This window comes from Dryobates pubescens, chromosome Z, assembly GCF_014839835.1.
Source record: "Dryobates pubescens isolate bDryPub1 chromosome Z, bDryPub1.pri, whole genome shotgun sequence".
Classification (NCBI taxonomy): domain Eukaryota; kingdom Metazoa; phylum Chordata; class Aves; order Piciformes; family Picidae; genus Dryobates; species Dryobates pubescens.
This window is the reverse complement of record NC_071657.1, coordinates 10,470,337-10,486,782: the sequence shown is the minus strand read 5'-3', so window position 1 is coordinate 10,486,782 and position 16,446 is coordinate 10,470,337. Positions and strand designations below refer to the sequence as shown.

Sequence of the window (16,446 nt, the reverse complement as noted above, 5' to 3'; positions counted from 1 at the left end):
CTGTGTTGCCTTCCTTACGTAGGATCACTCCTTCAGATATTCCTTCTGTTTAGAGACATTTTTTGTTACCTCAGTCAGAGCTTAGCCTGGAACTTTGCTCCTCAGCCACCTGCCCATGACCCTGCAGCTACCTATATGGCGCTTATAAATGTCTCCTGGTAGTAGTATATCTAAGGGTTCCAGCCTTGAATATGCCTGTGAACTAAAGAATTGTAGCAGTAGGCCTTTTCACACCTGCTTCTCCTGACCCATTTCTTTTCAGTCTTCCTGTCTACCTATCTTTGCACCTCATGGGTCAGGAGGGGGAAAAGCAGAGGAAATATTTTCTAGCTTTTACCTTCTAAGCCTTGAATTTTCTGTTTTCTTTGATGGTGCCCTCAGATTTCCTGAGAACAGTGTACATAGCTTGAGGCACAACATTCTGTGTCAGTTATGTGTATTCATTCCTTTGCAAACAGCCTTTACTGCTGTCTGGTATTCAGATAGGAAGCAGAGCAAGAGAACACACATTCAGTCAGCCTTTTATTTTCCTCAGTCATGCATCTTCGTTTCAGACATGTTCCCATCTTAACTGTTTTGCAGGAAACAACTGGACGCTTCTTTGAGAATCAAGCAAATTATCAGTGTGAGTCTGGCTACCAGATGGTTGGGAGCTCAGTGTTTGTCTGCCAAGCCAATCGGCAGTGGTACAGTGAATCACCTCCTCGCTGTGTTCCACTCAGCTGTGGAAAACCACCACCCATCCAGCATGGCTACTCCAAGGGAGAAACTTTTGATATGGGCTCCAAAGTTGAGTTTTTCTGTGATGAAGGCTATGAGCTGATTGGAGATGTTTCTTGGACATGTCAGAAGTCTGGGAAATGGAACAAAAAGCAAAGCCCAAAGTGTGTGCCAACAAAATGTTCAGAACCACCTTTGGCAGAAAACCAGCTGGTTTTGAGGGAAGTGGCTTACCAAGTTGGTGTTGTGCAGTTCTCCTGCAAGGAAGGTTATGTTTTGCATGGCTCCTCTGTACTGAAATGCTTGCCTTCCCAACAGTGGAACGATTCCTTTCCTTTCTGCAAGGTTGTACAGTGTCCTGCACCTCCATACATCCCCTTTGGTGACCCACTGACTTCCACTCTTCATTTTGGTAGCACTGTGAAATACATCTGTGTGGATGGGTTTTTACTGAAGGGTGAGTCTACCATCAGATGCACTGCTGATGGCTCATGGAGCTTGCCTTTGCCGGAATGTATTCCTGTGGAGTGCCCCCAACCAGAAGAAATCCAGAATGGCATTGTTGATGTGCAAGGCCTCACCTTCCTTAGCACAGCTGTCTATACTTGTAAACCAGGCTTTGAACTAGTGGGGAACACAACCATTCTCTGTGGTGAAGATGGCCAGTGGCTTGGAGGAAGGCCAGCTTGCAAACCTATTCAGTGCCCAAGGCCTAAGAAGATCCTCAATGGCAAATACTCATTCACAAACTTCCATTATGCACAGACTGTTAGGTATTCCTGTGACAGAGGTTACCAACTCCAAGGAGAAGAAACACTGAGGTGCCTAGAGACAGGGGAGTGGAGCACAGAGGTTCCATCCTGCAAAGCCATAAACTGCCAGCCCCCTCAGCCCATAGAGAATGGCTTTGTGGAGGGTGCAGATTATAGCTATGGGGCCATGGTTATTTACAGCTGTGTGCCAGGCTTCCAGCTGTCTGGCCTTGCCATGCAGACCTGTGAAGAATCAGGCTGGTCTAGCTCCACACCAACCTGCCTCCCAGCAGATTGTGGCCTGCCTCCTCACATTGACTTTGGGGAGTATGTGCAGGTGAGACATGGGGAAAGACGTTCTGACCAGGGTGGTGTTTCAGAGAGTCCTTCCCTTTCACATATGTTACTGGCTGACAATTTGAAAGAGTTCAAAGTTTCCTTGAAGGAGAACGGTGCAGTGCAGCTCACCACTTTCTTATTTGGAACAATCATTTTATACACATGTTACTCTGGCTACGAACTGCTGGGAAACCCTGTTCTAGCTTGCCAGGAAGATGGAGCTTGGAATGGCACTGCCCCTGCCTGTGTTTCCATAGAGTGCACCTTGCTATCACCCCCAGAGAATGGCTTTTTGCATTTCACTGAGAACACCCTGGGCAGCGCAGTGCGGTACACCTGCAAGCCAGGCTTCACTCTTGTGGGCTCCGACACGCGGCTCTGCTTGCCAAGTCGGCAGTGGAGTAACACAGCTCCGTACTGCAAAGCAGTCACGTGCAACTCACCCACCCAGCTGATGAATGGGAACATAAGAGGGGAAAACTACACATTTGGGAGCGTTCTCTACTATAAGTGTGATCCTGGATACCAGTTGAATGGCCCCACAGAGAGGAGGTGCCAAGAGAACCAGAAATGGGATGGTAGTGAACCAATCTGCATTCCTGTTTCCTGTGGTCCACCACCAGTCTTGGAGAATGGTCAGGTGACTGGAAAGGAGTACACATTCCAGAGACATGCGGAGTATAGCTGCAATGAAGGCTTCCTGTTAGACGGGGACAGGAGCAGAGTCTGCCTTGAAAATGGCAGCTGGAGTGGAATCGCTCCAGTGTGTAAAGCTGTGACCTGCCAGGTGCCACTGCCTCTTTCCAATGGGAGAATTAGTGGCTCGGATTTTGGCTTTAAGAAGCAAGTGCACTATTACTGCAATGAAGGATATAGTCTGCAAGGGGTATCTGCGCTTACCTGTCAGAGTAATGGTACCTGGGACTCAGAAGCTCCGCACTGTGAGCCAGTCATTTGTGGACCTCCTGAAGACATCTCCCACGGCTTTCTGAATGGCTCAGGCTTTAGTTATGGGGACTTTGCCCAGTATGTGTGCTTCCCTGGCTATGAGTTGCGTGGCAATTCTTTACGGCAATGCTTGTCCAATGGCTCCTGGAGTGGAAGCCTTCCATCTTGCCTCCCTTGTCTGTGTCCTACGCCACAGATTCAGAATGGGGTTGTTCTTGGTTCAGATTTCACCTGTGGGAAAACTGCCCAGTTTCAGTGCCTGGAGGGCTTCAAACTGCTGGGGCCTTCTGAAGTCACCTGTGAGGCAGCTGGCAAGTGGAGTTCTGGGTTTCCTCGCTGTGGGCAGATTTCCTGTGGCTCTCCACCCATCATCCCCAACACATTTATCAATGGGAGCAGTCCTGCAGATGAGAATACCATTATCTATACCTGTTTGACTGGTTTTGTCATGCGCGGAACCTCAGAGCTGACTTGTATGGAGAGTGGTGTCTGGAAAAAGCCATACCCCAGCTGCGAGCTGTTAAGCTGTGGCCCACCACCTTCTGTCCCAAATGCAGAGGTTCTTGGAAACACTTATACCTATGGGAGCAAGGTCCAGTACAGGTAAGAGTACTGCTGTCATTCTGTCTCCAAAAAAAATCTCTGAAGGAATGAAGAGAGAGATTTTATGCACCCTCAGTTAGTGAAGGTTTTCAAAAAACCTGGAAGGAACGTTGTGCCCTATCACTTGCTCAGACTGATAAAGCTCACACTCCCATGCACCTATAGAATATTCTTTGGACAACTGTCAAAGCTCCAGCAAGGTATTTCCACCTGGTGGGCTGCACTCCTCTACTGCCTTTAGTTTGCATTCTTCTCTGAAACACTAATCTGGACATTCAGGTTTTCTTAGCAGGTGGCAACAATAGTCAGCAGGGTGTGCATTTTTTCTCCCTTTTTGGCACCCCATTTATGTCTTCCTCTTGCTTTAGATTGCTGTTGTAATACTGAAAGGTCATCTCCTGTACTGCCACAGTGCCCTGTAAGTGTTGCTGATGTAAAGTTGCTCCTTAATCAGATATGAGAAAGGGGGGGTTGTTAATTTCTTGAAGTGTGCACACTGCCCATCTCATTCTCCAAGGTGAGACAGTTTTTTTGGCAGTAAAAGCAAATGATAGTATGAGACACAACTTGGGGATGGCTTATGGACAAATTTTACAGTATCAGTCATTTCCATGTACGTTTCACATGGTGAAGAGGGTGCTGGTGTCTGCCTTGCTACAAGTGAACCCACTTGTGCAAGCCAGGTGAGCTGCTTTTGGTGAAGCACCATGTGAACAGAATGAATCAGCCTTGAATGACTGAGTAAATGGCCTGTGATCAGCCTAAGGCTTCGTTTGTTCTTGGAAGAAAGTGAGATCATTTGTAGAATTGCTTGGTACTCATACACTGTTTGCCTAACAAAAAGGCCGCTGCTTCTCCCTTGCAAAGGAAAGGGCAGTGTAGGAAGTGCACTGAAGTGCTCAGTACCCTCCGAACACTAAAACCACCAACTCACTTCCCATTATGGTGCTGCAGCAGTATTGAAGCAATTGGAGGTGAAGTCCCAAGCTTTCAGCTCTTGACAGAATTAGCTCAGTCCAGGAATGCATCCTTAAAGATGCCTTACTTTGACATAATGGAGGAATCCCAAGGTGTCTTTATGAACAACTAATGCTGAAAAATGACTAACTTTGTAGTTTATGGGTTAGCTCATCCCCAGCTATGTCTCTGTGGTCAGGTCTTCATGCTGTATTGCAGATGCCTGGAAGGCTACACAATGGTGGCAGAGGTGGATGTCTGCATTTGCCAGGAAGATGGACAGTGGTCTCTTCAAAGTATTTCTTGCTGCCCTAGAAAGTGTCCTCTCCCAGAAAATATCACCCATCTCATTGTATCCGGGGACAACTTCACTGTGAACACAAACATCACATTGTCATGCATAGAAGGCTACAGACTGGTGGGAGCAAGCACATCTACATGCAAGGTATAGTGTTACTTGCACCCTTTTGCTTTGCCAGCTTTGTAAAGACGCCTCCTCATGCCCTCATTAGCTTTTTGGCTGTTAACTGCACTCAATTAAAAAAACTTGAAAACATGTCCTGCAAAATATCAGATGCTTCCTTGTTGCCCAGTAAGGGCAATTATTAGTTCCCCTTGTACAGACTTTCACAACTAGAAATTCTTCATTTCTGCTTTCATCAAAAGATAACGCTATCCTTTGTAAGAGCATTCATTTTATCACATTTCAAGGAATAAATAATGTCTGAGATTTAAAAAAAATATATATCCAAGATTTCGAATGTATTTTGAGAAATTGTGTACAGAGGGTTGTTTTTTTCCCAAGAAAACAGGCAGCACACGTTTAAATCCACTGTGCAGCTGTGGAAACTTGAATCCAACGTATGTTACGGAGCAAACAGCCTCATCAGTGCTGCTAGGAACCTCTTGTTGCATTATCAGTGGACAGCCTTGGCTTAAGGTTGTAGGAGGCTGCTCATATGAGAAGCACGTGTGATTTTGCAGAATCAGCACTTCATAAGGAGAGGTTTCCCCATAAGTTTCTTCTTTCAAAGCCCTGTGGAAGCAGGAGTAGGTGTGTTGAGTGTCTCTTCAGGTGTCAGACTTCCCTTGGAGAATCTGGGAAATCACAGAATCACCAAGGTTGGAAGAGACCTCAAAGATCATCAAGTCCAACCTGTCACCACGGACCCCATGTCCAATCCCCTCTTGAACACCTCCAGGGATGGTGACTCCACCACCTCCCTGAGCAGCACATTCCAATGGCAAACAACTCTCTCAGTGAAGAACTTTCTTCTCACCTCGAGCCTAAACTTCCCCTGGTGCAGCTGTGTCCTCTTATTCTGGTGCTGGTTGCTTGAGAGACCAACTCCCTCCTGGCTAAAACCACCCTTCAGGTAGTTGTAGAGAGCAATGAGGTCTCCCCTGAGCCTCCTCTTCTCCAGGCTAAACAATCCCAGCTCCCTCAGCCTCTCCTCGTAGGGCTTGTGCTCAAGGCCTCTCACCAGCCTTGTTGCCCTTCTCTGGAAAGCAGTTGAAGAAGCACTTGGTTTTGGTGTTAGACATCTGACCAGGAGAAAAGTATGGAACATGGAACAGGGCAGCTGTAGTAGTATTTTTTCCTCATGATTTGTTCCCTGACCTTGTACAAGTGCACTTGTTTATTCACGCTTCTTTTTTCCATTTACTTTTTGTCCTTCTGTGTTGTAAGTCTAAGCTAAGCATTCCTGCCAAAGCAAAGCTGCAGTCTACGTTGGCATCTTAAATGTGTTACTTAAACTATACAGATAATATTAAATTAACCATGTCTGTACACCCACAGCTATGATTTTCCTAACTTTCTCATTTAGATGCAAATTAAGCATGTAAAGTGGTGCCTTCACACATCTCATTACATTTATTTTTCAGGAAAGTGGCATTTGGGTGCCACCATTTTCTGATGACATCTGCATTCCTGTGTCCTGTGGGACCCCAGAGGCTCCAGAGCATGGATTTTTGGTTGGCACTAAATACAACTACAAAGATGTGGTTCTTCATAAATGTGATGCTGGATATGAATTACAAGTAAGAAAGCTCAAAAGCTCCAGCATTTTGCTTTGCTTTTACCTACAACACCTTTACTTGTCATTTTCAGTTCTTAATGTTACGACTGTGAGAAGGTAGAACTCTTGTCTATACTGATACACACCCTTACCTGCCACGGAACTTTGGTGGCTGCCATTGTATGTGGAATGCTCCTGCTATGTCTGGGATAGTCCTTGAATGACTTAAGAGTATAACTGAATCAAATAAAAGCATCTTACTCAGAGCCACATATTCAGCAGACCTCTTTCAGTCTTACTCTTTTAACAGAAGGTTGTTTCAGATTTCTGCAAACACAGCGTTGTATATGCATCTGACCATAAGCCATGGAAAAGTTAATTTCTCATGTTTTACTGTCTTAAACTGGTTCTCTGGCCAGAGCTAGGTTGCATTCTTCTTTCAATTTCATAATGCCCCAAGCATTATGTCTTCTGCATTGTGCCTTACACGCCTTACAGGCTTAAAGCTCCTGAAAAGTCCACTGCCCTCAGTTTTATGACATTGCTACATGATATGAAAGTGATATCTCTAAGTTTAGTACATCAGGGAGATTTCAGATTTGTTCAATGGCAGCTCTGTTCCCTGACAGGGGAAAAGTATTCTTTCTTGTCCATTGTTTTTGTTATGAGCACTGGGCTTTCAACCCTACCTGAACTCTGGAGCAGCACTCCTGTCCTGTTATCAGGACTGAGACTATCTAATTCAGAGCTGCATCACGTTTGTTTTCAACAGCTGCAGTGAATACAGAAATTAAAGTATGTTGCTGAGGTGTTATAGCGTGGCCTCCACCATCCCCACAGTAAGGCAGAGTCATGAGGTGGTAAGGTGTCTCTAAGGCAGAGGCTGACTCGATGCTGTGTTTTGTGAATACCAAGCAGAGCGTAGGATTGTGCTTCCTTTGTACTGTTGTAACAGCAATAATAAATTAATCACTTAGTGCATGTGAGTTTACCCAGTCACTCAGCATGAAAATAAGGACAGTTTAGAAAATGTTAAGGTGACAATAAATGTAATTTGCATTATGTTGCCATACATGTAATGTCACTGGGGTTGGTATTTAGACAGGTAGAATTGCTGTTGCAAAGCTTGTGAATTCATACAGTAACAATTCCTTGCAAGCTTTGTATTTCAGCTTCGCCATCTAGTGTCATTCTCTCTCCCTGCTGTTTTTCCTCCGGGAAGCAAAGTCCATTGGGTGTGCTGCTCTGCAGCACTCACATCCAGCAGCTGCTCTTGTCAATGGGCCTGCTTTGTAGTGAAAGTACTTTGCTTCAAGGGACACATGTAGACGTTATTCTCCATGCCTTGTAATCAAACAAACAGGAAATAAATCCTGGGCTATTAGTTTGACTATAAAGCCTGTAGACAGGAAATAAATAATGTTATTTATAAGTAAATGAGTGCTTGAGGTGTAGTCAAAATCTTACATTTATAAACCACAAGATTGTACTGTTATTGAAAAAATGCTAGGTAGATTTTTCTGTAAATAAGTCCTGGCATAATAGGAATTTGTCATCATAGCACAATCCTAGGAACAAGAATGGTACAACTGACAAAAAAAAAAAAGATGATCGTCCAAGCAGAAGGACAAGAGGACTGGCTAAGGAACTTCTAGTTTATAAACAATACCTGTCACTTTGCAGGAAGGAGTTGTACCCTAAACTCATAGTAGGTGGTTAGTAGATAGTAGCATTTAACTTTCTTTTTACATGGGTTGCTCATGGAGGGAAAACATCTTGGCCTTTCCGGATACCAGAGGTGATGGGAGAGAAGAGCTGACTAAGTAACGTTCTTTGAGCCTTTTCCTTTGTTTCACAGGGTGATGCAGAACGGACTTGCCAGGAAAACAAGCTTTGGAGTGGCACAGTGCCAGTGTGCAGAAGTACGTTCCATCTGAGTTGTCTCTTAATGTTGGTGAAGGGTGATTTTACACAACAGAAAATACTCATGCTCATTTTGCCCTAAACTGTTTGCATTTGCCTAAAAAGTGTTGGTAAGTAGCACTGAAAACAGCCTGGAAGAGTTGCAGAATTTCTGGTTTGTGCAGGAATCACTGCCCCTTTCTGCCTTATTCCTGTATCCCTAAGAAAGCTGTGCAAACAGCTTCCAAGTTTAAATAGTTGTGACACTTGGTGTCATGTGGGGCTACTGAGGACCTCTGAGGATGTAAGTTGCCAGGAGACACAGGTACTTTAGCATCTCAAAGGTGCTTCAGTTCTGTGAGACATCTGATGCACACTGACTGCAGTGCAGAAGTAGGAGCTGTCTGCATAAATACTTAGATGAACTTTAGCTGTTGGCTCTAAGTGGCAACAGCAGAATTTCCCAAGGCTTCTTGCCAGCACAGCTGCAATAGATTTTGTCTTTTAGCAGGATCTGGAAGCGCCAAGCATGATACTGTTGTTCTACTCAGGAACAAATATCTGAGAATGCCCAGATAAACACCATGTTCTTTCCCTGTTTCTCAGAGTAAAACCTGCGAATGGGACAGATGTATGCATTATATGTGACTGGAACATATTTCTTCTGTTACAGGAGTATCATGTGGGCCCCCAGACATGATAGAAAATGGATCTGTTCAGGGAGAGGAGTTCCTATTTGGCAGTGAGGTTTTCTACAGCTGTGACCCTGGCTTTGATCTACAGGGACCAAGCCGAAGGACTTGCCATGTTGACAAGAATTGGAGCCCCTCCACCCCTTCATGCACACGTAAGTAGCAAGCAGAGCAGCATGGTGGCAGTTTTCCAGGAGAGCTGGGGAATAAACTGAGAAAGTGGATTTGCTGGCTTCCTTCCAGACTCCGCAGTCCAGCTGGAAAGCTGTAACAGGAGGAGCCAGAGAAAAAGCCAGCACAAAGGTTCTCATTGGCAGTTCCTCTCTGATCTAATGGGAGCGCCTTTTGGCACGTTAAAATGACACAAGCATATAGCTGTACTCAGGTCAGTAGAGGAAGAGTGTGGCCTGTACTCCATTTGCTTTGCACTGTGGTGTGCAGGGGCTTGGACATCCTGTGCTGGAATGGTTCATCCCTGTCCACTCCATATATCTGGAAATCAAGACTCTGTTCCCCAATATTCATCTTGGATTTCTTTGCAGCAGAAGGTGATTAAATGGATTTATGACTTACTGCATACAGCTTTATAAATAAAACACCAAGATTTTATAGCCTTTACCAATATATCAGTTCTTATCTTTTTGTGTTGATGTCATAGTCCCACCCCGTGCATTCTTCTCTCACCTTAGGTCAATTAGCCTGGTCTACACAGTAAGTGTGGGACAGGGGATGTAACCTTTTTAAACTACTGTCATTTGTATTGGGGACATTTTGAGATCACCTTGCTGTGTAAGGAGCAAAGAACACTACAAATGCAGCCTGTGACCTGCTCAGAAGTATTCTGGATCACACTGTTTAGCTGAACATACCTTATAGCTTCACATTTGGGCACATTCTCTCTCAGGCATCTGCAGCCTGAACCCTAGGAGAGAGGGCAGCCAAGGCATTGTGTAACTCTTATCCATATAACACTTCTAGATTCTTTGTTCCCATCTTCCCATTAATTCATTGTGTGAACAGAGCTGTCAGTGTGTAACAGAGTGGCCTTCGTTGTCTGTATAAAACCAAAATAATTCTCTCCTCTCCTAGGAATTACTTGTGGGCTGCATCCCTCAGTAGAGAAAGCAGAGGCCATTTCCACAGGAAGTACATATAGAAGCAATGTAACCTTCGTGTGCAATCCTGGATACCATCTTGCTGGGCCCCAGAATATCACATGTCTTGCCAATGGGAGCTGGAGTAAACCATTGCCATTGTGTGAAGGTAACTGTTCAGTTCCCTGGCCTGGCACATCTCAGTCTTGGGAAAGAAAAAAGTTCCTCCCTTATGAAAGAATATCAAATGATCCAGGGATTGAGCTGCTGTCAGGAAATGATTCTGTAATGTGCATTAGAAATGGTGCCTGAAAAAATAAAAGTAGCACAAAGAGCACTGCCTGTTACCAAGCCAGGAAGAGCACAAGACATCATTTTTACCAGGATTTTAATCTGCAGTTTATCAAGCTTAGTGAAAGATGAGGGTACTTGCTCTCTTAGAAAATCAAATCCCTATATCAAAAGGTGATGGAGGCCAAGTGACTTTTCTCTTAGTGGCCCTCGGTAATTATTAACTTCATACACTTTTTCTGGACTTTGGGCCCTGAAGATAGTCTCAACAGCTCAGCCTTTAACCTCTACACTCTTCACATTAACATTTTGCAAGTCATTGAGTTCAGGTGCTCCCTTGGTAGGTGCTGCTGCACATGCCAAAAAGAATAGTGAGACCCAAGCAAGAACTGGCTGCAGGCAGTAGCAGATGGAAACAAGCTTCTCAAAACACAAAGAGAATAAAAACTGAAGATCCCAAGTTTGAACAGACAGTAATGTTGGGTGGCTGTTCAAAATGTAAAACACATAGAAGCTTACTAAATTGCAGTATCATTAAGTATGAGTGTTCTCCATTCCTTCCCTCTTTGCCATGAAAATACAAAGTCTGGGCTTCATATTTTTTCTTCTTTCTCAGAAACACATTAGTTCATTTCTTGCCAATCAAGTTTCCTTTCTGGCTGTTCTTGTTCCTGCTGCTGCACATACATCAGGTCTCCCAAGCTACACTCTAGACCCAGTGTCCTGCTTGTTTTCATAGTTGCTTCTGGTATTCTTACCATGTACCTGACATGTTGATGTCTCCACACCCAACTTCACACACAGACCAGCTTTACAGCAATAAGACAGATAATGATGTTCCATCTTCCACATGGAAGATAGGTTCCTGTCACCAGAGCCATGAAAACTGTGTGAGGGCTAGGGAACATCAAGATGCTGTCAGTATTGGGCAACCACACAAAGTGCAGCTCACGGTGCGCTACAGTACCCTAGTGATTTGCAGACCTTATAGTAGCAGCCTGGAAAGTTGACAGGGGACATCCACCTAAGAGAAGATGTATCTGGTGCCTAGCCAGGCATCTACAAAAAGTCACACACTAGTAGCACTGAATAGATGTCAAGAAGACTATCTTGAACAAGCTTTGGGTACAGCCATTTCACCAGCACCTCTCTCCCTCTAGCCTAATGGTTTAATCTTCACTCATCCCATTACACAGATGACCTAGGAAAATCAAATGGAAAATAGGACACAGAACAGAATCTCTTGTGTAGTAGTGGTAAGTCAGCTTGGACTATCTGCTGCCTTCAGAAATACAGCTGTGAATCTTGAAGGAAACAGTTAAGTGTTGGCATCTTGAACCAAACTACCCTGCATCTCATCTGGTATTACTTGTCAGGTGAAAAGGAAAGGACAAAAGAACAAGTTCCTAAGGTATCTCTCAGTGCCAAGAAAGAACCATTGCTATGTTTTGCATCACTGGCCCCAGAATGAAGTCATAAATGTATCCTCTCCTCCCCAGCACTGTCACATTTTGCTGACCTGAAAAATGTGTCTGTGGCTTCTCTCCATCACTGGGAGGAGCTCCTTCCCTAGCTTCGCTACATTTTGTTCCCAAGGCTGCTGAACTTCCCCTCAATGCTCCTCATGATTTATTACTATATGGCTGCTGCTTTAAAGGTTTTGTGTGAATAATTCAGGAACTGTTGGAAGTCCAGGTGTAGTATCAAGCTGAATTAATGAGAGCTCTTCCCTTGCAGAGACCAGATGCCAAGTTCCCGTTTCCTTGCTGAATGGGAAGGCGATTTATGAAAACAACACAGCTGGCAGTACAATAGCATATTCATGTGAGAAAGGATACAGCTTGGAAGGGGAACCTGTGGCAGAGTGCACAAGAGATGGAAGATGGAGTAATCCCTTGCCTCTCTGTAAACGTGTGTGTTTGCTTTCTAATGAAACAGTGGTCTCTGTTTGTAAGCACTAAAGGCTGCTCTTTGTTTAAACCGACTGCAGAGGAGAGCAACTTCGGCAGCAACTTCTGTGGAAATGCACTGTAATTTTCTGCTGGAGTAGTCATGAGCAGTATTGGTTGTTTGCAGTTAAAAAAAAATTGGTTTGGCCTACATTGGGAGATTCATTGGTATGCATCCCATTTAGAGAGGAGCAAAGGGAGCAGTTACTGAAACATGTTGAAGCGTTGACTTGTCTGAGTGTGTTTTTGTGTCAGTAAAAGAAGGATCTGTGTTCTGCGTAACTCCCTTTAGCTGGAAAGCTGATACAAAATGAGTCAGTTGTAGTCAACCACTTGATACACGAGGAGCAGGTGAGACAGTTTTGGAGGAGAAGGCAAAAGGGTAACTTTATTGTTGTCTACAATTGACTCTTGATCGGGCATAGAGAAAAAAGAGCCAGACTTGTGCACAGCGGTAGAATGAGATGCAATGGACATGAATTGCAACAGAGGAAATTCCAACTAAATATTTGGAGAAACTTTTCACCATCATAGCAGTCAAGCACAGGAACCAGAGAGGCTGTGAAATCTCCATCCTTGGAGATACTCAAATTTCAGCTTGTCAAGTCTCAGAGCAACCTCTAACATAGTTTCCCCTGCTTTGAGAAGAAAGTTAGATGTAATGGCTGTATATTCTGTGATTATTAATAATCTGTGATTCCATGAAACAGCACCTTATTCATATGTCCACTGTGAAAACACACACTATAGCCCTTCTTGTTGCTGTACATGTCTATAATTAATTGTAAGTTCTACTGTAGTCTCAGAGTGTTGATGGAAACACATAGGGTTTGTGTTACAAAGGACAGACAGGATTTAGTTCCAGGAAACTGCCATCTATGTCTGCTGTATAAAGAGTCCAACCTTTTCCACATTCATGATGAGATCAATAGATCATGTAGCAGTAGCAGATCAGCAAGCTTACATCCAGATTATCACAGAAATTATAAACTCTGATGAGTGTTGTTGTAAATCTCTGCTCAGACACCTGGAGTTTTGATGGTGATTGTTGATCCAGCCCTTCAGAACAAAAAGTAGGATAGGTCTGGCTCTTTTTTGTAGTAAGGTCATGGAAAACAGGAATGACAGGAGAGAATGGTTTCATGATAATAAGTAGAATATTCCCCACTTAAATCCGTAGTATGTCTTCTGCTGGCATCAATAGAATATGGTAATGAGCCACGTGGCAGCAGAAAATCAAACCTTATTATTCTGTGAGCCAAATCTTATAGTTTAGAGTACTAAACAGCCTTGTGTGCAGGATCCATTTCTATCGCTTTTCATGCAACTTGATTCTGACATTTGCAGACATTATTCTAAAGTATTCTCTTCCTTCCACCCCTTTTTCCTCCTTCTCCTCTTCCCTTGCACCCTTTCTTTCAACAGCAAATCCTTGTCCTGTGCCTTTCATAATCCCAGAGAATGCCCTTCTGTCTGAGGTGGCTTTTTATGTTGGTCAGAATGTATCCATCAGGTGCAGGGAAGGCTACCAGCTGAAAGGGCAGTCTGTGATCACCTGTAATGCTGATGAGACCTGGACTCCAGCAACAGCTAAATGTGAAAGTAAGTACATGAGAGAGAGTTCTGCAGGGGCTTGGTACTTTTGAGAGGGCTGGTGACCACAGCTGTATCACAGGAATGTGACAGCACAGGCATGTCAGCTGAGCTCTCCACCTAGATGCAGTGTATGAAGAAGAGAATTTTTGTCTGCTATTGACATTTGGAGAAGTGGGTTGCTCCAAGCACATAAAAGCAGTCCAAGAAGCTCTAGAGAGGAGCTGTTCCTTCTTCTTTCTTTTTAACAGAATTCTTTCTTTAAAAGGATCCAGAACATGTCTATGTGGATTGATGCCTCAAGAGTATTCATCCTACTGTCTACACCCTGCTGCAGTTTTCTTCTCAATTTACATTTTTCAGGCACTGGAGCAAGGACTGATGGTTTGGATACCCTGAATATCCTGAAAATGATTCCTGTGAGATTATGAATGATGAGGGTTGTAGGGAAAGGTGCTGCCTGCTTTTTATCAGAAGGTCTTTTGCAAGCATGCCTGAAATCTTTTCTGGACTCTTGCAAACAGTATAGTTTGGTTCAGACAATGACATCACCTTACTGTACAAACCCAGACTTGTATGTCCCGGGACCATCTGAAAGTTTGTGGTCTATATGGTGGATATAGCCACTGTTGCATTACCTGAAACTGCTGTTCCTGGCTGCCTCCCTGCTGGCTGGGTGTACATACAGGTTTTCCCTGTGAGTGTCTGCACCATGAAGTTCTACTCAGTGATTTCTCATCAAACTGTCTCCCTGGTACCTCCTAGGTCCTTAGTACCTAAGTGCTGTGTCCAGGCTTAGAAACTATGTCATGTGGACATTGCAGCTCACCAGCCTCTGGATGATTTCTTTTGTTTAGAGATATCTTGTGGCCCCCCAGCTCACATAGAGAATGCTCTGATTCGTGGTAGCTTCTATCAGTATGGAGACGTGGTCACCTATTCCTGCTACAGTGGGTACATGCTGGAAGGGCCTCTGCGGAGCGTTTGCCTAGAAAATGGAACGTGGACAACACCACCTATCTGCAAAGGTAAGGGCTTTATATGAATAGGAGCCTATCTTAACTTGCCATAGGTGCTGTCTTCAGATGACATGGGGGTGTCATCTTAGCTGAGGTAAAAATGCAAATGAAATCTTTCCTAGTTTTGGTGCAGTCATGGCTTCACCCAGAGCATTTAAAGTGCAGGGTGCTTATTTCCAAGTGAAAGAGTGGGCTTCCACAATTTTAATCCTTGCTGATCTTGCAGTTTCTTCTCCTGCAATGTCATACCCCACACCAAGACCCTCTCTCCTGACATTTTTTATGAGAAAGTGACAGAACCAGTCATCTTTCTGACATGTAGTTTCAGAGAAACACTGCCAGTCAGTTTTTCGCAAAGATCAAGCACTGCAGAAGAGATCCAATGAGTTCTTGATCTCTCATTGTGTTTAAAGGTTGTCAGCTCCTGAGAGTTTTTTGCAATAAAATACTTAAGGATAGGTTTAGACATTTAACCAAATAATGCACACTAGATGTTGTAGAGTCATGGTTTTAACAAAATAACAAAGTCTAGCCTTTTCACCCTTAGTATAACAGCAGACAAAACAACTTGGTTTGTGGAGCTAAAAAAATTCACTTGTTTAAATTACAGAATTAACTCTTCCATGCACAAGATTCAAATGAATAAGAAGTTTTGGACAGAAAATGGGGGAAACCAACACAAGATAGAGAAGAGATGATGAACTAAGCAGCTTGAAACAGATATAAGCATCTTTAAATGCTAACTTTGAAATAAGGCATAGCAGAAGAGTTCTGGGGTCACAGGACTTTCATGGAAGAGGCATTGCCAGCTGCCATTTCTGTGTCACAAGCCTGACTAGCTTCCTGCTGCTGGTTAGCTGTAGGACAGTGAGTTAGCTGCACAATGAAGTCTTAACTTCAGAGGATGTATCAGCAACCATGCCAGAAACAGAGCCTTAGCTATTTCGTTTGGAAACATGAGCATTCAAACCAAAAACATTTAGGGCATATCAGTGGCCAGTCACAATCAAACCCATTCCCTAAAATCAAGAATCCTACAGAAGAGGAAAGGTGCCAGAACACTCATCTGAGAGCATATGAATCATGAGCCGCATCCAGTCTGGCCTTAAAAAACCCCCAGGGATGTGGCTTCTACCACCTCCCTGGACAATCTGCTTCGGTGTCTCACCACCCTCATGGTGAATAATTTCTTCCTAACATCCAGTCTGAATCTATCCACTTCTAGTTTTGCTCTGTTCCCCCTAGTCCTATCACTCAGAGCCATCATCAAAGTTGTCAGGTCTGCCTCTCATCCTGGAAGTCTCAGCTGCCTATGTCAAGAGCAGAACCATCAGCCCTTCCTCCTTCATTGGCAATTTTCTATTTAGGTCAGAAACTTTTTGGAGACAGTGGATTCTATGCTGTGCTAAGCCTGTCTAGTCAGGGTCTCTCTCTCATTTTTTTAATGCTAATTCAGGAAGCAAAACATTAGGAGTGTTAAGACCTAAACAAGCTGAGTTGCCCTAGTCTATGAAAGCAGACACTGTTAAAATTCTGTATCTGGCAGTTACTATTGTCTTGCCTAAA

The 16,446-nt window shown here is 44.0% G+C and overlaps 1 protein-coding gene across 1 annotated transcript in view; it reads left to right on the top strand.

Annotated features, from left to right (window-relative positions):
- Positions 1-16,446, top strand: part of SVEP1 (sushi, von Willebrand factor type A, EGF and pentraxin domain containing 1) — a 143,258-nt gene that overhangs the window by 110,024 nt on the left and 16,788 nt on the right. The window contains exons 38-46 of the mRNA XM_054178135.1: positions 583-3,362; positions 4,539-4,764; positions 6,207-6,362; positions 8,199-8,262; positions 8,916-9,089; positions 10,024-10,197; positions 12,057-12,230; positions 13,694-13,870; positions 14,719-14,889. Of these exons, the coding sequence (XP_054034110.1) occupies positions 583-3,362; positions 4,539-4,764; positions 6,207-6,362; positions 8,199-8,262; positions 8,916-9,089; positions 10,024-10,197; positions 12,057-12,230; positions 13,694-13,870; positions 14,719-14,889 (4,096 nt within the window). The remainder of the gene's footprint in view (positions 1-582; positions 3,363-4,538; positions 4,765-6,206; positions 6,363-8,198; positions 8,263-8,915; positions 9,090-10,023; positions 10,198-12,056; positions 12,231-13,693; positions 13,871-14,718; positions 14,890-16,446) is intronic.